This window comes from Mixophyes fleayi, chromosome 4 (genome assembly GCF_038048845.1).
Source record: "Mixophyes fleayi isolate aMixFle1 chromosome 4, aMixFle1.hap1, whole genome shotgun sequence".
NCBI lineage: Eukaryota > Metazoa > Chordata > Amphibia > Anura > Limnodynastidae > Mixophyes > Mixophyes fleayi.
Window position 1 is genome coordinate 47811840 of NC_134405.1, and position 20525 is coordinate 47832364.

General features: G+C 43.5%; 1 protein-coding gene across 1 annotated transcript in view; it reads left to right on the forward strand.

Annotated features, from left to right (window-relative positions):
* Positions 1-1049: 1049 nt before the first annotated feature.
* The window catches only part of LOC142151345 (adhesion G protein-coupled receptor E3-like), a 104477-nt gene continuing 85001 nt past the window's right edge, over positions 1050-20525 (forward strand). Inside the window, exons 1-3 of the mRNA XM_075206883.1 lie at positions 1050-1094; positions 1412-1447; positions 5204-5386. Of these exons, the coding sequence (XP_075062984.1) occupies positions 1064-1094; positions 1412-1447; positions 5204-5386 (250 nt within the window). The 5' untranslated portion in view covers positions 1050-1063. The remainder of the gene's footprint in view (positions 1095-1411; positions 1448-5203; positions 5387-20525) is intronic.

The following is a 20525-nucleotide window of genomic DNA, read 5'->3' on the forward strand; positions in this document are numbered from 1 at the left end:
TCTTCCCTTGTAGGATCCAGAAGTCAGGCCCCCATTAAATGTAGGCTTTTGCTATCTGGTATCATCTACATATTGTGATTTCAATCTTTGAACTTTGGGGTTGAGAGCCAGAGTAGTGCACTACACCTAGCAGTAGTAGCACTAAAAGTTACGCAGCATTCGATTACATAGTTCATTGTTAGGATCACATTGGAGAAGGTCTATAGCTCTGTGGAGTGGTTGTGTGCTCTATCATCTTGTTTTGTAGGTGCCCAAGTTGCAGAGTGCAGACGGCTATGGAGAGTAGACAACCGTTTTTCCGGTGAGTACCATCTTTCGATTCTATCCATCTCTTGATAGGGCCCTCACCTGTACAGTGATGAGTAGGGTAGTCGGGTGGGATTCTTTCCTTTCCCGAATATCCATAGTTCCGCGCCAAGGCTCGGAACAAAATGAGGTGTCGGCAATTGGAGTAGAGTTAAGTGTCTCTTCTCCCTGCTGTTGCCTCGAACACCCCCCCATTCCAATAGGTATCCCTTCCCTTTAGTAACCTCTCTGGTTTCTTCCCTAGACTGAAGTGCATACATCTCCTGACAAGTATATATGCTTATGCATCTATATCTACCTCAGTGGCAGCACTGTGGCTTAGTGGTTAGCACTGGGGTCATGAGTTCGATTCCTGACCATGGCTTTATCCGTGTGGAGTTTGAATGTTTTCCCTCTGTTTGCGTGGGATTTCTCTGGGTGCTAGAGTTTCCTCCCACACTTTCAAAAACATATTAGTAGGTTAATTGGCTGCTATCACATTGACCTTAGCCTTTCCCTCTGTCTCTGTCTGTGTATGTTAGGGAATTTAGATTGTAAGCTCCAATGAGGCAGGGACTGATGTGAATGATTTCTCATTACAGAGTTGTGTCAAGTCAAAAACATTTCTAGACAATTCCCCTTTTGTGTTTATTTTGTATAAATGGGAGGAACTGTGTGCGATGTCATTAATGATATTATCACTAGTCTGGATGTAGAAAGCACTTCTCCTTTTAACATTTTCACATCAGTGCTTGTCCGGTCACTAACTCATATCACAATGCTGAGCTCAAAGGGATGGCTGCTGTATGGTGAGTCCTGGGAAATATTGTGGTCCTGAAACGGAGAAGGATTTGAAATAGTGTAAATAACATAAAATATCAGTTACGTAATACTTGTTATCGATTCTTGCTATAAATAATTGGATATAGAAGTATATCAGATGTATTGGTAAAGTTTTTGGTAAACTGAGTGTACTTTTCAGCATTTTTTTTACACTTCAAAAATGTTAGGAAAGATAATTGTGTCAAGCTGCAATCACAATCTATGGAATGGTTATTGGGGTATATTGTGATATTACGGAGGACATAGAAAACCATTTGTAACTGATTATTTATGTTTCCCTCAGGTCTCTGTGTATTAGATTGTTGCTGTGTGGTGACAGGTGAGTTACTGGAGAAATAATAATGTGTGACTGTACTGTGTATGGCTGTAAAAGACTTGCAGCGTATTTGGTATCTTAGAGCATGGAAGGAATAGTCTAAAGCAATGATGGGCAACCTGATATACTACATGAGCGGCCCTCTAACCTGTAAAAGGGCCGCACATTGCCCTTACTCTCAGTAATAAGTTAAAATAATACATTTAATCATCTTCCTCTCACGCCGCTCCTCCTCTGCCTCCCCTCTCTGCCTTGCCTTACACTGGCTCCCCTTCCCCTACAGAATCCTTTTCAAACTCCTCACCACCACTTACAAGGCTCTCTCCCACTCTACTGCCCCTTATATCTCTAACCTACTCTCCATTCACACTCCTGCCCGCTCCCTGCGCTCGGCCAACGACCGCCACCTCTCCTCCACCCTTATCACCTCTTCCCACTCCAGAATCCAAGACTTTTCCCGTGCAGCCTTCCTTCACTGGAACGACCTCCCTCATTCCATCCGTCTCTCTCCTACTCTGTACTCCTTCAAACGTGCACTCAAAACTCACCTCTTCCTCAAAGCCTACCAACCATCTACTTAACCCCCATCTCCTCCCTTTGCTCGTCCTCCCTTCTCTCCTCTTGCCTCAACTGGCTCCTCTTGTGCCTGGTCTGTTTACCCTCCCTTAGGATGTAAGCTTGTATGAGCAGGGCCCCCTCCCCTCCTGTCTCCATACCTGTTCTTCCGCTCCGTCTTTACTGCATATGACTAGCCGGAGTTTCTGAAGTATTGGTACTTTTTGTTCATTGTTCTGTATGACTTGCATGGGTTAAAGCTTATTTACCAGACTCAAACCAGTGTGACACATGTCATTTTGCACATTTTGCATGCATCTATGCCCTGTCTACTATCACTCTGGACCATCTTTTTAATTAATAACTAATAACATATTTGTATTTGTCTCCTAAAATACTGATGGAGCCTCACTGTAAAATAAATCATGAGAATAAGGAGACATCAGAGGGTAAATGTATTAAAAAGTGCTTTTTGCAACTCTCCGATATTTGGCGAGTTTAACAGCTAATTTTAATATGGCAATGTGTTTAAAGGAGAGATTTGCCTTTAAAACATATTTGTCGTCTTAAATTTAGCTGCCAAACTCCGTGCATATCTGTGAGTTGGAAAAAGCACTGTTTAATACAATTACCCCCAGGTCTATCTTTGTTCATATGTCACAATGTTATATTTTATTATAGTTTATTAGAATGGGATTTATGTACATAAAAATGTTTTAATTTACCTTATAAAATAAAAGATGCATGGAGGCCTCATTGAAAGAACAGACAAACTCCAGTTCTCTGCCACTTCCCATAGATGTGGAATTATGAAGTTCTTTTGCTGGGACACAGTTCTGAAAATGTGTTAGCAGCGTATGACACAGGACAGGTTAATGAGTGACAGCTCATGTCAGTAACACATAAAAGCTTAATATGGGGGCAGTACACCTCTTTGACAAAGGAATGGTTATGTACAGTGTAGCAGGGAAGAGGTTAACAGAGGTATCGCTGAATAAGTAAATGGAGTGAGAGTGCAGGTCAATGGTGGGTACAGAATAATTATCAACATCATTTCCAAGAACAGTCCCATATTTCATATATTTGTCCTTAGAAATGTCCCTATTTTAAAATATTAACCAACTGCATAGTAAAACTCATTTTATGGTGTATATACAATGCTGATTTTATTATCTATTCTTCTTCTTTGGGCTTTTCACGTTAATAAATGATAAAGATGAGTATTTAAAAATGAAAAAAATACATTATGGCCATGTTCAGGTGTAGCCAACCAGACGCAGTAGATGTATACGGAATGGGAGAGGTTAATAAAAAGACAGTGGCTGTACGGACAGTGGATGTAGATAGTATAAAAAGGGTGAAAAGATAGGGTATGTATAAAGTGTGTGAAGGGTTAATAGAGGATCTATGGAGCATGGGCAGGGTAAATAGAGAGGCAGTGGATGTATATTGTGTGGGAGAGTTTATTAAAGAGACAGTAGATGTATAACATGCGGGAGGAGTTAATAGAGAGGCACAGGATGTACAGTGTGGTAAAGGTTAAGAAGTAGTATTACAGGCATAGTGGATGTATACTATGTGGGAGGGATTGTTACAGAGATAGTGGATGTTTACTATGTGGGAGCGATTATTACAGAGATAGCGGATGTATACTGTGTGGGAGGGATTATTACAGAGACAGTGGATGTATACTGTGTGGGAGGGATTATTACAGAGACAGTGGATGTATACTTTGTGGGAGGGATTATTACACCAACAGTGGATGTACATTGTGTGGGAGGGATTATTACAGAGTTAGTGGATGTATACTGTATGGGAGGGAGTATTACAGATACAGTGGTTGTATACTTTGTGGGAGGGATAATTACATAGTTAGTGGATGTATACTGTGTGGGAGGGATTATTACAGAGTTAGTGGATGTATACTGTGTGGGAGGGAGTATTACAGAGACAGTGGATGTATACTGTGTGGGAGGGATTATGACAGAGACAGTGGATGTATACTGTGTGGGAGGGGTTATTACAGAGTTAGTGGATGTATACTGTATGGGAGGGAGTATTACAGAAACAGTGGATGTATACTGTGTGGGAGGGATCATTACAGAGATAGCGGATGTATACTGTGTGGGAGGGATTATTACAGAGACAGTGGATGTATACTGTGTTGGAGGGATTATTACAGAGACAGTGGATGTACATTGTGTGGGAGGGATTATTACAGAGTTAGTGGATGTATACTGTATGAGAGGGAGTATTACAGAGACAGTGGTTGTATACTGTGTGGGAGGGATAATTACAGAGTTAGTGTATGTATACTGTGTGGGAGGGATTATTAAAGAGTTAGTGGATGTATACTGTGTGAGAGGGAGTATTACAGAGACAGTGGATGTACATTGTGTGGGAGGCATCATTACAGAGATAGTGGATGTATACTATGTGGGAGGGAGTATTACAGAGACAGTGGATGTATACTGTGTGGGAGGGATTATTACAGAGTTAGTGGATGTATACTGTGTGGGAGGGATTATTACAGAGACTGTGGATGTACACTGTGTGGGAGAGGTTATTACAGAGTTAGTGGATGTATACTGTGTGGGAGGGATTATTACAGAGACAGTGGATGTATACTGTATGGGAGGGAGTATTTCAGAGACAGTGGATGTATACTGTGTGGGAGGGATCATTACAGAGATAGTGGATGTATACTGTGTGGGAGGGATTATTACAAAGACAGTGGATGTATACTGTGTGGGAGGGGTTATTACAGAGACAGTGGATGTACATTGTGTGGGAGGGATTATTACAGAGACAGTGGATGTATACTGTGTGAGAGGGAGTATTACAGAGTTAGTGGATGTATACTGTGTGGGAGGCATCATTACAGAGATAGTGGATGTATACTATGTGGGAGGGATTGTTACAGAGATAGTGGATGTTTACTATGTGGGAGCGATTATTACAGAGATAGTGGATGTATACTGTGTGGGAGGGATTATTACAGGCATACTGAATGTATACTATGTGGGAGGGAGTATTACAGAGACAGTGATGTATACTGTTTGGGAGGGATTATTACAGAGATTATGGAAATATACTGTGTGGGAGGGATTATTACAGAGATAGTGGATGTATAATGTATTGGACCGGTAGTATTATAGATAATATACTACTGACGTCTCTATGTTCTACCCCTCCATACTGTAGGAATACGTTACCTGTCTCCAAAAGCTAATAATTTTACCCAATGTTCGCCATCTGCGTATGAATGCCCAGCTAATGCAACCTGCGAAGAATATAATGGGGCTTTATATTACTGTGCGTGTAATGAAAAATTCTACAACGACAAGGACAGGACGACAGTCACATACCCTGGTGGAGAGTGTATCGGTAATGTATCACATTGTAAAATTGGATGGTGGGGGAAGAGGTGCGTGTATCTGTGTAGACCTTTTATTATTCATAATTTATTGTGGTAAACAATATTAACATTAATGTTTAGTAACATTCAGAGTATTAATATTAGAGACACAATAGATTAGTAACATAGTAATAATAGCAAATTAATAACACTATAGTAATAAAGTAACACTGGTAACATTAGTAACATTACAGTATAGTAATACAATACCATTAGCATCATTAGTACCATTATAGTATGGTAATATAGTAATATTAGTAACATTCTATTATTGTAACAGTCTGATACTAGTAACAGTAATAACATCATAAAATGGTAACAGTAGTAAAATTAGAATAGTATGATATTACCACTAGCAATATTAGTAACACTATAGTTTAGTAACACTAGTGACATTAGTATAGTATCATACTAATACTAGCTATATCAGTAACAGACAGGGAGAGACCAGGGTCAATTTTGATTGCAGCCAATGAACCTACCAGTATGTTTTTGGAGTGTGGGAGGAAACCCATGCAAACACAGGGAGAACATACAAACTCCACAAAGATAAGGCCATGTTTGGGAATCGAACTTATTACCCCAGTGCTGTGAAGCAGAAGTGTTAACCCCTATGATACTGTGCTGCCCAAGCTATCTGTAAAAGATCAATTGTGCAGATATTTTAGTGATATGGTAAATATCTCATTCTACCACTGCTCAAGCTATCTGTAAAAGATCAATTGTGCAAAAATTTTAGTGATATGGTAAATATCTCATTCTACCACTGCTCAAGCTATCTGTAAAAGACCAATTGTGCAGATATTTTAGTGATATGGTAAATATCTAATTCTATCACTGCTCAAGCTATCTGTAAAAGATCAATTGTGAGATATTTTAGTGATATGGTAAATATCTCATTCTACCACTGCTCAAGCTATCTGTAAAAGATCAATTGTGCAGATATTTTAGTGATATGGTAAATATCTAATACTATCACTGCTCAAGCTATCTGTAAAAGATCAATTGTGCAGATATTTTAGTGATATTGTAAATATCTAATTCTATCACTGCTCAAGCTATCTGTAAAAGATCAATTGTGAGATATTTTAGTGATATGGTAAATATCTCATTCTACCACTGCTCAAGCTATCTGTAAAATATCAATTGTGCAGATATTTTAGTGATATGGTAAATATCTAATACTATCACTGCTCAAGCTATCTGTAAAAGATCAATTGTGCAGATATTTTAGTTATATGGTAAGTATCTAATTCTATCACTGCTCAAGCTATCTGTAAAAGATTAATTGTGCAGATATTTTAGTGATTTGGTAAATATCTAATTCTATCACTGCTCAAGCTATCTGTAAAAGATCAATTGTGCAGATATTTTAGTGATATGGTAAATATCTAATTCTATCACTGCTCAAGCTATTTGTAAAAGATCAATTGTGCAGATATTTTAGTGATATGGTATGGCTACCCTCTATTTGTTTGTATAAGAATTTTATTACTTTGTAGTGTGTGAATAGTGGGGGTGAACTCATGAAAGTGGTCACATGGCTATTTGAACCTATTTAATCAGCAGTGTTAGGCTGTTTGGTAGTGAAGATTCATCTAAGTGAAATTCTTACAAGTGTATTAACTAATTTAGTTAGTACAGTTAGAGATATACCAAAGGAGAATGGGAGGGGAACGTTTTACCTGCAAATACTGCTACATGAGTACAACATTCAACAATCAGCCCTGAGCTCTGATATCCTCCACCACCTGGATTGTTAACTGCCTGGAGTCTCCCTGCTGAACTGTTTCTCACACTTATTCAGGCCTGCTGCAGTATTATGACTTGGTGATTATGCTGCTTGGATTCCCACTTTTAATCCACACGGTTGCTTTACTTAGCCTGGACTTTGAACTGGCTCCCTCTTGTCCTGTGGACTTGTATAACCAGTTCAGTGCACCCTGTATTATGCCTTATGTTATACTATTGCCTTCCAATCATGCCTGATGTCACTGTCTCATCTAACTGTTTTTAATAAACACACCCATCTGGTATCTCTGCTGTCCTTTCTGCTTCTTATTCCCTGACTCTTACTTTACATCTCTTCTTCCTCTTTTCTCTCCTTCTACCTTAGCACTCTTTCATTTTACTCACCTCTTGTGCTCTCACCATTTCCTCACTCCACTTGTAAGCCCTTACCATTCTTGATTTCTGAACTCTTTCAACTGTCTATTCCACACCTTCTCTAGCTTTATCATGATTTGCTCCTCTTTCACTTCCATCCTCTCCCTCTATTCCCCTTCTTCCCATGTCCAACCTTTCCATATTCTTCCTCTTCCTCACTCCCCCCTCTCACTTCCCATCCCCCTCCCTATTTCACTCCTCTTCTCTTCTGTGCCTCTGAGCCCCTGATCTAACATGCTGCCCCCTCTTCCATCTTCCTCTCTCCTCCCTTTCCCCACTCACACCCTTTCCCTCTTGTCCCCTTCGCTGCTCTTCTCTCAGCGTCAATCTGCTCCTCCCTCTCTTTACTCCCAGCTAATCTTCTCCCTCACATCACTCCTACCTTCTGCCTCTCCCATTCATAAACCCCCTTTATCTGCCCCATCTCCACCCTTCCTCTACCACTTGCTCCCCTGCCCCATGTCTCCTGTCTGCTGACATATCCCCTCTTATTTCTGCTTCTCGTCCAATTCCAACCCTCTCTTCCTGTCATTCCCCTCGCTCCATATCATACTCACCCTTGCAGATGAGCAACCCCAACAATCTCATCCACGTCTCTCCTCTTGCCTCTCTTCCACTATCCTGTGGTCTCTGGAATGCCAGATCAGTCTGTAACATATTGACCTCTATCCATGATCTCTTTATCTCTAGATCCTTCAACCTGCTTGCCACCACTGAAACCTGGCTATCCCCTAAGGACACTACCTCTCCAGCTGCTCTCTCTTTCGGGGGCTTGTCCTTCTCCCACACACCCAGACCTGGGGAATGGCAAGGTGGTGGCGTCGGCATACTTCTCTCCTCCTGCTGTTCTTTTCGGGTTCTTCCCCCTGAACCCTCCCTCTCTTTTTCCTCCTTTGAGGTACACTCTATCCTCCTATTCCACCCAGTCCACCTAGATGTTGCGGTTACATACCGTCCTCTCGGTCCTGTCTCCCAATTTCTTGATCACTTTGCCACCTGGCTCCCTCACTTTCTCTCCTCTGACCTTCCCTCCCTCATCTAGGGGGACTTTAAAATTCCTATAGACAATCCCTCTGATCCTGCTGCCTCCAAACTTCTCTCTCTCTCCTCCTCCCTTGGTCTCTCTCAATGGACCTCCTCTCCCTCCCACCGCAGTGGCCACTCCCTAGATCTGTTTTTTTCACACCTCGGTACTGTCTCTGATCTCATTAATCACCTTTTCCTCTCTCGGACCAACATCTCCCCTCTTTTATCATCTCTCCACCCCTCTTATCGTCCCCATCTCCCATGGTTACTTTCGCCAGGCGTAATCTTGACACAGTTGATCCTACCAGTTTCTCCTCCTCCCTGGGCTCGCTCCTCTCCCCCATCACCACTCTTTCTTGCCCCGATAAGGCTGTCTCCTTCTACAATCGCACTCTTACCGCTGCACTTGACTCTGTCGCCCCGGCTATCACCATCAAGCTTCGTAGGTCCCCGCCGAAACCATGGCACACTAAACTTACCCTCTATCTTCAAAAATGCTCCCACAGTGCAGAACAGCTTTGGAGAAAGTCACGCACTCATGCTGACTTCCTCCACTTCAAGTTCATGCTTGTCTCTTACAGTTCAGCCCTATCCCTCTCTAAACAATCTTTTTTAAAGCTCTCATTTCTTTCCAATCCTCCAACCCCTGTCGGCTTTTTGCCACCTTCAACTCCCTCCTCTCACCTCCCCCTCTCCCCCCATGCTCTCTGCTGTCGACTTTGCTACCCACTTCACCTCCAAGATTGAGTCTATATGTCATGACATCTCCCAGCAGTCCCTTCTTACCCCACCCTCTCCCCCCTCCATGCCCATTCTGCCCCTTCTCACCCTCCTCTGCTGCTGCTATCTCTTTTCTCCTCTCCCCTCCTGCTAGCTCACCCTCCTTCTCTTCCTTCACTCCGGTATCTGCAGATGAAGTCCATACCCTTCTCTTTTCCTCTCCCCCCTCCACTTGCACACAGGACCCAATCCCGTCCCATCTCCTCCGCTCCCTCTCTCTTGAAGCCTGCTCCAACCTCGCACACCTCCTCAACCTCTCCCTCTCCTCTGGAATCTTCCCCTCCTCTTTTAAACATGCTCTTGTCTCCCCCATACTCAAGAAACCGTCCCTTGATCCCACCTCTCTCTTTATTTACCGCCCTATTTCGCTTCTTCCGTTTGCCTCCAAACTCCTTGAACAGGTTGTCTACAACTGTCTCACCTCCTTTCTCTCCTCTCACTCACTCCTTGACCCGCTCCAATCTGGTTTTCGCCCCCTCCACTCCACTGAAACTGCCCTCACTAAGGTCACTAATGACCTTCTCCTTGCTAAATCCAATAGACATTACTCCCTTCTTATCCTTCTTAACCTCTCTGCTGCCTTTGATACTGTTGACCACGCACTCCTTTTGCAAACTCTCAAATCTATAGGCCTATGTAACACTGTCCTCTCCTGGTTTTCCTCTTACCTTACCAACCGCTCCTTCTCAGTCTCTACTCATGATTCTACATCACCCCCTCTTCCCCTACTTGTTGGCGTTCCTCAAGGCTCTGCTCTTGGCCCCCTGCTTTTCTCCCTCTACACCTCCTCCCTTGGTGTCCTCATCCGCTCCTTTTGCCTCCAGTACCACCTCTATGCTGATGATACCCAAATTTATCTTTCATGCCCTGACCTCTCCCCTTCCCTTCTGTCTTATGTCTCCTCCTGTCTCTCAGGTATCTCATCTTGGATGTCTCAACGCTTCCTTAAACTCAATATTTCCAAGACCGAGCTTATAGTCTTCCCCCCTGCCAGGACTCTCCCACCCCCCCTCTCTATTTCTATTAATAACACTACCTTCGTTTCTGTCCCCCAAGTCCGATGCCTTGGGGTCATCCTTGATTCCTCCCTCGCATTCAAGCCTCACATTCTGTCTCTCTCAAAATCCTGCTACTTCCACCTTCGGAATATATCTAAGATACGTCCCTTTATCACCACGGAAGCTACAAAAACCCTTGTTCACTCGCTTGTTATCTTTCGCCTTGATTACTGTAACCTCCTTTTCTCTGGCCTACCTGATTCTTGCCTTGACCCTCTTAAGTCTATCCTCAATGCTGCTGCCCACCTCATTTTTCTCTCCCGCCGCTCTGTCTCTGCAGTCTCCCTCCAACAGTCACTAAATTGGCTCCCCATACCCTGCAGAACTAAATTTAAACTCCTCACCCTCACCTTTAAAGCTCTTAGTCAATCTTCCCCTTCCTACATCTCCAATCTCATCTCTACCTGCACTCCTACCCGCCCCTTCGCTCTGCCTGTGACCACCGCCTCACTACTTCACTGATCACCGCCAATCACTCTCGTCTTCAGGACTTTGCCCAGGCTGCTCCCCTGCTGTGGAATGATCTTCCACGTTCCATCGGGTTAGCATCTACTCTCAAAGGCTTCAAGCATACCCTTAAGACTTATTTTTTTATTCAAGTCTATCAGTCCTCCTCCTAACTTCCTTGTCCTAACTCTCTCCCCCAGTTAGTACCACCCTATTTGTGTCTCATCCTTCCCTTTAGGATGTAAGCTCTCATGAGCAGGGCCCTCTTTCCGTGTGCTCCTTCTACTGTTACTTCACCCGCTGTACCTCTTGGCCTGCTTCGCTAGCCTTGTTTTCACTGTCCTCTTATGCTTTGGCCTTCTAGCAATAGCAACTAGCAATATTATTAACACTTTAGAATAGTGTCACTAGTGACTGTTATGCGATAAGGCCTTTTTTTTTATCACCACTCAGATTTCAGTTTCAGTGACATGGGAAAAATATGTTCGCAAGTAGATAATATTTATAAAGAATAAGTTAAGTACCACTGCAACACTTGTTAAATATTCTTCCCTATTTAAATATAGAATTCTTTGTCACCGAAAAACTGAAAATCTTACCACCGGCAGGGTTACCAGTGGTGATGGCAGTGTTGTTGCCGGCAGAAAGCCTGCAACATATATTTACACACTAGCTCAAGTCCCTGGCATTGAAATGATTTAAGTTATCAATGAGTTGGATGTAACTGTCAACATTTTAAAATTAATTAGCAGCTTAGGCTAGGTACACACTGAAGAATTTTACTACCGACGTGTTCTCTCAAATGATTGTACCTACAACTGAAGGTCCGATCAGTCTGGCGATTCATGCGGACACACTGACACGATTTACCTTCAGATCTGTGCTCTTCATTTTGTCCTTCATCTGATCCTTCATCTGGTCCTCTAGTCTTCGGAGAATGACAGCACAATTCATTCATTCATTCTTGCCACATAGTCACACTGATTAAATCCGTCTTGTTATAGCTATCCTAACAAATTTCATTAGCTTCTGTGACTTTCAAACGAAACATTCTGTCTCAGAATTAACAAATTAATTATTCCTTGTACAGCACTCTCTACATTTATTCACCGGGACATTCATTGCTAGCATCGGCTAGAAAAAGCCAGACTCTGTAAACTCTATGGAGATCGTGAGCACGAGTGCATGCACACTACATGAACGGTTGGTGATTGGTCGGAAAATATTAAACAGTACGAACAACCAAATGAAACAATAATTGACACTTTGGGACGACTTTAGATCATTGTGTATACACACTCACACAATATCTGAACAAACGGTCGGATGTTGGCTGATTGAAGGTTTTTCGTGCAATCTTCGGGCCAATGTGTACCTAGCCTTAGTAGCTCTTACAAAACACCCATGAGGTGGCTGCCCAGTGTTGTTTTTGTTTTTATTTTAATGTCATTCAAATCCAACCAGTGGAAGGCCCAGAACAGACTCCCCACGTCAAAATTCTGGTCAGCGTACACTAATGGTAGGTCGAACGGAACCCCAACACCCTCGTATGTCTTCTGGGATCCAATTTTACTAGTCTGTGAAAGCTTCATCCAAATAAATCCACTGGAAGGCTCAGAACATGCTCCATGAGTCAAAGTTCTGCTCCGTGTACACCAACGGGAGGTCTGACACAGACTCTAACCCCCTTAAAACCTGGCCAGGATCCAACTGGACAACTTTGCATTGGTTTCATCACAATCGGTGCAAGGATGTCGAAGATATTTGCCAACAAACATACAAACTTCTTATTTTATATACATAGATGTTTGCCAAATCCATTCAGTGGAAGGCGAAGAACAGGCTTCCGGATCAAAGTTCTGGCCAGGGTACACCAATGGGAGGTCTGACCGGGACCTTATCCCCCTAATATGTCTTCTGGGATCCAATGTTACCAGTATGTGAAGGTTTTTGTCCAAATCCATCCAGGGGAATCTTAGAATAGGCTTTCTGGGTCAAAGTTCTGCCCACCGCACACCAACGGGAGGTCCGACTGGGAACCTAGCCCTCTTAAAACCTGGCCAGGATACAACTGGACCACCTCACATTGGTTTCATCCCATTTGGTGCAGGGGAGTCTGAATGCATATCCGGACAGACAAACAAACTAAATTCATCCAGTAGAAGGCCCAGAACAGGCTCACTAGGTCAATGTTCTGACCAGCATACACCAACGGGAGGTGCAACTGAAACCTACACCCCCTAATAGATCTTCTGGGATCCAGTGTTAAAAGTCTTTTGAAATTTTCATCCAAATCCATCCAGTGGAAGGCTCAGACAGGCTCCGCGAATCAAATTTCTGGCTTGTGTACACCAACGGAAGGTCCAACCGGGTCCCTAAACCCCTTAATATCTGTCCGGGATCCAACTGGTCCACCTCACATTGGTTTCATCCAAATTGGTGCAGGGGTGTGGAAGATTTTTGCCTACAAACAAACAAGCAGATAAACAAACTAACTTCTTCTTATATATATATATATATAAATATATACTTCATTAAACACTTAACCTGCGGGGTCCCGATATTGCCGCTTTAAATTAACATTTATCTAGATCCCAATGTTAACTGACGTGAAACTCAACTGCCAGAAAGCTGTGTATTTGGAATGAGTTGCTGTCAGCATGCGTGGATCGGAAATGTGCAGATTCGGATTTTAGCTAAGTACTGTCTATTGTAGGTGGAACTTTTGTGTATTTAAATGTCTAATAATATCTTTATTACAGTGGGGTTTATGTACATAAAAATGTATCATCCTGTATACCATGTACTGTGAAAATGATGTTTAATTCAATGTATAAAGCAAAGTCAATGTCCAGAACCTTTAAGGATGTGTAAGATTTAAATCCTTCTGCAAGGGTTAAAAGGTTATCTGACCACCTGCTAACCTAGGAATTGGACAAGTAGATAGTCAATAGAAAGTAGAAGAGCCGTTAGGTTAAGTACTCACTACAGGTTTTCAGACAATTATTGGGCCAATCACACGATAAATGATGGTTCGGCCCGATATTGCACTAGTGTGTACTCTCCAATGATGACCGAATATCGTTCCAAAGCACATTGCATTGATTCATTGATTTAGTTTTATAAACGGACGAGAAATCTCATTCAGTGGGGGAGAGGGGGCCTTGCTTGAGCTAGTGTGGAGCAGGGTGATTCTCTCCTACCCTCCTCATATATCCAACATAGTTATCCGTGGTTCGCGATACCCTCCTGCCTGACGCACTTATCAATTGCACTGCATAGCTAGGTGCACTTACCAACAAGGAGTGTGACTTGCTCTACATTCGACAATTTGTCTCCCCCACTTTCTGGGCCAACTGCTGCTGCCGGACTGCACCACCTGTGTCCCATGTTGTGGATGTGCCGAAGATGACTATGCTGATAGGCTGCGCTCAGAGACTGTGTGCCCCCCAACTCAGGAATCTGGCTGAGGAACGATCCTCACTGCTGAGAGTCTGAAAACACACTGTCAAGATCTGATGACAGTGGCTACTGTTCTATCCCTACTCCCATGTAACTGACAGTCTTAGGCTCACTCTGACGAATGCTGCTTACTCCTCCCTTTAAGCTCTCAGGAGAGGTGAACACAAGTAGTGCAACATGCGTGAGGACTAGCCACTGAAGAAGCTCGGTTAGTACAATCTGGTGGCAGGCGTCTATCATCAGGCAGCCGCCATCTTGCCTGGGTCTAGCTGCTTTCTCTGCCCCACATATCCCTGCAATACATTGTCTGGGAGAGTGGGCTCCTCTTCCATCGTCTATATTTACTACCTAACAGCAGTGACATGATTGAACTCCACTCCAGCATTCATACATGCAGTGAGTTCTGAAGGATATGAACATGCACTTCGATTTTCTTTTTCTCTGTGATGATAACTAATGGCTTAATGAAAAAATCATCAATATAATATAAGTATCAGTACACATATTATTTACCAAAGTCCACAGTTCATGATCTTTGAAGATTAATTATCTTCTATTTAATAGATGTCTGGACATGTGGGTCCAAAGTTCACAGTTCATAGCGCGTCACAACCTCTTGTTTGAGGTGATGGCAGGGCAGGTTCAGGCATTTTTGATGGTGCTCCAGTCTTCGGTAGGCAGTGGCAGAATGGCGAAAGTGTCCCGCAATTTTGCGGGCCACCGCAACCATATCCTGCACACCCCTGTCACTTTTAAGATAATGCTGCACCACCAAATTTATTGTGTGGGCAAAACATGGCACGTGCTGGAAATTGCCCATATGTAATGCCCACACAATGTTACTGGCGTTGTCCAACACCACAAATCCCCAGGAGAGTCTAAGTGGGGTAAGCCACTGCGAGATGATTTCTCTCAGTTTCTCTAAGAGGTTGTCGGCGTTGTGCCTCTTACTGAAACCGGTGATACACAACGTTCCCTGCCTTGGAATGAACAGGCGTTTCGGAGATGCTGCTACTGATGCTGCTGCTGCTATTGCTGCGGAAGGCGATGCATCTACCCAGTGGGCTGTCACAGTCATATAGTCCTTAGTTTGCCCTGAACCACTTGTCCACATGTCCATGGTTAAGTGGACAGTGGGTACAACCGAATTTTTGAGAGCACTGAGGACACTTTTTCGTACTTCTCTGTACATCCCGGGTATCGCCTGCCCAGTGAAGTGGAATCTAGACGGGATTTGGTACCAGGGACACAATATCTCCATCAACCGTCTAAATCCCACTCCACTGATGGCGGACACCGGACGCACTTCTAACACCAACATAGCTGTCAAGGCCGCAGTTATCCGCTTTGCCATAGGGTGACTGCTGTCGTACTTCGAGCTCATGGCAAACGACTGTTGTACGGTCAATTGCTTAGTGAAAGAAGTAGCGGTCTTACGACTTCCCCTCTGGGAAGATGACCGACTCCCAACAGCAACAGCAGCAGCGGCAGCAGTAGGCGTACCGCTGCAGGATCCTCCAGAAGAATCCCGGATTGAAGAGGACTCAGTCATGCCGGTGACATGGCCTGCAGGACTATCTCCGATCCAGATCGAGGAGGAAATTGACAAGGAGGGTGTTACTGGTGTGAATACAACAGGACCAAGGGATTTAGGTGTCCCTGGAGTGCTGACGGTCCTAGTCACAGTTCCTGAATTAAACACAGAATTATGAAGGGTCTTCAGGTGACGTATAAGGGAGGATGTCCCTAGGTGGCCAAGATCCTTACCCCTGCTTATTGCAGCTTTACATAAGCTACATATGGCAATACATTTGTTGTCTGGATTGGGATAGAAATAATTCCAGACCGAAGAGGTGGATTTATTGATCTTCTGCCCAGGCATGACGATGGGCTTTTTCATCCCATGGACAACAACTGTTTCCCTCCCTGGTGCCTCATTTAAGAAAACCACATCAGCATCTTCCTCGACAACTTCCTCCTCAGCGCCAGCTACATCAATATCCTCCTCCTGGTGTACAACATTGACACCTTCATTCTCAAAATCTGGAACTGCACTGTGGGTGATCCTTCCAGCATATGCAGAGGGCATGCTGCAAATGGTGGAAGGAGCCACCTCTTCCCGTACAGTGCTGGGAAGGTCAGGCATCGCAACCACCAACACCCTTGGACTCTCCTTGGGATTTGTGATGCCATGTCTCTAGAAGGCAGAGTTGTTTGCTGTGTTTTTGATGACAGCTTAACTCTCTTAAATTTTCTAGAGGGGGGGGAGGAGGAGGGCTTGGATCCTTGGGTGAAGCTGAACCACTAGTCATGAACACGGGCCAGGGCCTAAGCCGTTCCTTGCCACTCCGTGTCGTAAATGGCATATTGGCAAGTTTACGTTTCTCCTCAGATGATTTTAAAAAAAAAATTTGGATCATTTTAGTGAACTTTGGCTTTTTGGATTTTACATGCCCTCTACTATGACATTGGGCATCGGCCTTGGCAGACGACGTTGATGGCATTTCATCGTCTATGTCATGACTAGTGGCAGCAGCTTCAGCATTAGGAGGAAGTGGTTCTTGATCTTTCCCTACTTTATCCTCCAATTTTTTGTTCTCCGTTATATGCAGCACAAGAGAGCGTACCCCTAAACCACACACACTTGGCAAAGCCTTTAAAAATTATATGCGGCACAGGAGAGTACCACTTGACTTATACGGCAGGATGAGTGAACTTAAACAGCAGTACCACTGGACTTATACGGCAGGATCAGTGGAGTTATACGGCAGTACCACTGGACTTATACGGCAGGATCAGTGGAGTTATACGGCAGTACCACTGGACTTATACGGCAGGAATAGTGGAGTTATACGGCAGTACCACTGGACTTTTACGGCAGGATCAGTGGAGTTATACAGCAGTACCACTGGACTTATACAGCAGGATCAGTGGAGTTATACAGCAGTACCACTGGACTTATACGGCAGGATCAGTGGACTTATATAGCACCACCACTGGACTGAGCAGGACAGAGAACAGGACAGCACCACTGGACTGAGCAGGACAGCACCACTGGACTGAGCAGGACAAAGCAGAGGACACCACCACTGGACTGAGCAGGACAGAGCACAGGACAGCACCACTGGACTGAGCAGGACAGCACCACTAGACTGAGCAGGACAGAGCACAGGACACCACCACTGGACTAACCAGGACAGAACCACTGGAATGAGCAGGACAGAGGACACCACAAACACACCCTCCCTCTCTTCCCTCTCCAATGCCCGAGTGAAGATGGCGGCGGCAAGCGGGGACTAATATGAATCCGGATCTCACGAGATCCGACGGCAAGATGATGATGTTTTGCCTCGTTCTGAGTTTTGCTTCGGGCGGGATTCCCCGAACAGTGCTCGGATCGGGCTCGGATGGGCACCGTTCGGGGGTGTTCGGATTTCAGAAATCCGAACCCGCTCACCCCTACATAGAAGTACCAAAAGTGAACAAGATAGTTTTCTTCTACTTGAAGAATATCAAGACCTGTGAATCCAAAATCTTCCAAAAGGAAAAGGAGAAAATAATGATGGTGTAGTATGTTTAAAACATATTATATTATCACCTGGTGCCGTGATCACCTTGGACTCTCAAATATAATCCTAAAAAGCCTAGTGATTTGTGCCACTTCCAGGTTCCAAAGTGATAAAACCAGAGAATAGACTATAAACAGATGTTAGGAGCCCCTCATCTGATTGCACTTACACAGATATGTATATTTCAAGCCTTCAGACACCTTGTAATGACAACTTCCACAGAGATACCAGATAGGTCTTGTCCTCAAAGATTCCAATAAATTTCCATGGATAGCAATTTGCATCATGAGCAACAAATCAGGAAAGAGAACATAGTGCTTTACCCTGTATTATGCCATGTACCACTTAAAACAATGAATTTTAAGTAAAATCACATTAAAATCACAATAAATATGTAGCACTTTTGGTGGGGAGCAGCAATTCAGCCTACCAAAGTCCAATGTTTAGACAGCATGTATCATGTATCCTGCAGGCAAAGCACTGTCCTCTATCCTCCAATGGTGGTGTCACGCCTGAGGATCTGTCTGTACCCAGACTGGGTTGTGTCTCTGGAGCTAAGCTGGTGACTATGTACACAATAAATATGTTGCACTTTTGGTGGGGAGCAGCAATTCAGCCTACCAAAGTCCAATGTCTAGACAGCGTGTATCATGTATCCTGCAGGCAAAGCGCTGTCTTCTATCCTCCAATGGTGGTGTCAAGCCTGAGGATCTGTCTGTACCCAGACTGGGTTGTGTCTCTGGAGCTAAGCTGGTGACTATGTACACAAAGCTGGGTGGCCTGATTATGCTCCTTTGCATGTAAGTGAAAAGACTTGTACTGATGGTAATTAGACTAGCAGAGGAGCCCAGGCAGTAACCATAATTCTGGACCGGACTGGAACCACAACGCTGCACTGGATTGGAACTGAGAAGCTGGACCAGACTGGAACTGGACTGGAATTAGAGTGATGGAACTGGACTGGAACCGGATTGCTGGACCAAACTGAAACTGGAATGCTGGACCGGACTGAAACTGGAATGCTGGACTGGACTGGAACCGTAGAGATGAACTGGACTGAAACTCCAGGGATGGAACCAGACTGTTGGATCAAACTGGAACCGGAATGCAGGCTGCACTGTCTGAGCAGAAGTAAATGAGAAAACTGGAGATTGCTGGAGACCAGGTTGGCATCTGAAGAATCAACTTTGTACAGGCAACAGGTAATGGCTCCAGGAAGTCCTTTTATACTAGTTGTCATTATCTGATTGGAGGCTGCTGTCAGCGGGGCTGAATCAGCACTCTGGCTGGCTTAGATGGATCAGGCGACTAGATCCAAGATGGCAGCACCAAGGAACTGGCTTGGGATGGAACCCTGGGGTGAAGACTGCTATAACCTGATTGAATGCTGTAGTCAGCTGAGCTGAAGTAGTACTCTGATTTGCTGGGGGGGGAGCAGGTGACTGAATCCAAGATGGCAGTGCCCATATACTGGTTTTGGATTGATCTCTGGAGTGGAGACAGACTGGGCAACATCCTGCAGAGAGATCGGAGACCAGCAAAGCCTGTAGACTGCAGGGACAGCCTAGAAAGACAGCGAAGGGGTAAGGAACAGGACCGGAGAGTCTGGTGCATGACAGATGGTGCAAATGCAGAGACTCTTATGTGCGCCTTGCTTTACTCCGATTTTCCGACGCGTTTTTAGCTGAATTATATGGTCTTTTTCAAGGCTAATTTCCTATGTAGCACTACTCAGAAACTTTATATACTTCCATCTACTCCACAAACGAGGTTCGGAACAGCACCTCCACATTTGTCCGTAAGTGAACCAGACCTCAATTTCAAAACAGGGATTGCCTCTATATAAACATTCCTATTGGTTCTGATTTTCTAAAAAGGAGGCCTGGAGCTATTTCTTATCTTCTGTAAATGGAAGATAAGTACATCCACTCATTTTAATAAGTGAATGTTGTGATTGACCGTTTATAGCAAAATTTTCATAATTTTAATTTGATTACAATCATATATATCTATCAAAAATGAAGCTAGTGGAAATATTAATTCTAAAATAAAAGTCTCAAAAAGCATTTTTTTTCTTGATAGGTGTCTTATAGTCAATTGCAAGTTGTAAATTTATCAATAGAATTTGCTTCTGAGAGTTTGGTTAAACACGTAATCACCAAAACATTAAAAATGCAATTTAAAATCTTTATACAGGATGTGTAAAACAATATAATAAAACCTGTATGTACACTTATTTATGCTCACATATAAAAACAATAAATGTATTATCTATATGGCAATAAATTAAATATAAGTAAGAAGGAAAGAGGCAGTTATAGTCACTAATTACTTAGGGGATGTTAGAAGCATTATGATGGAAATAACTATGATAGCCATCTTTACTCACAGATATATATGATTAAATGGCAAATAAAGTATGTTGAGGGGGATTGTCATTAATTAGTCACCAGAATAAATTAATGGATGCTTATATTTTATATGATCTCCTTCTAAATCTCTCCAAATAAAGACTATTCTTAAAACCATTTCAATTCAAATTCTAAACTTTCTGGTTTCTGGTTTGTTAGTTAATTGGGACACATCATATATCTTTCCAC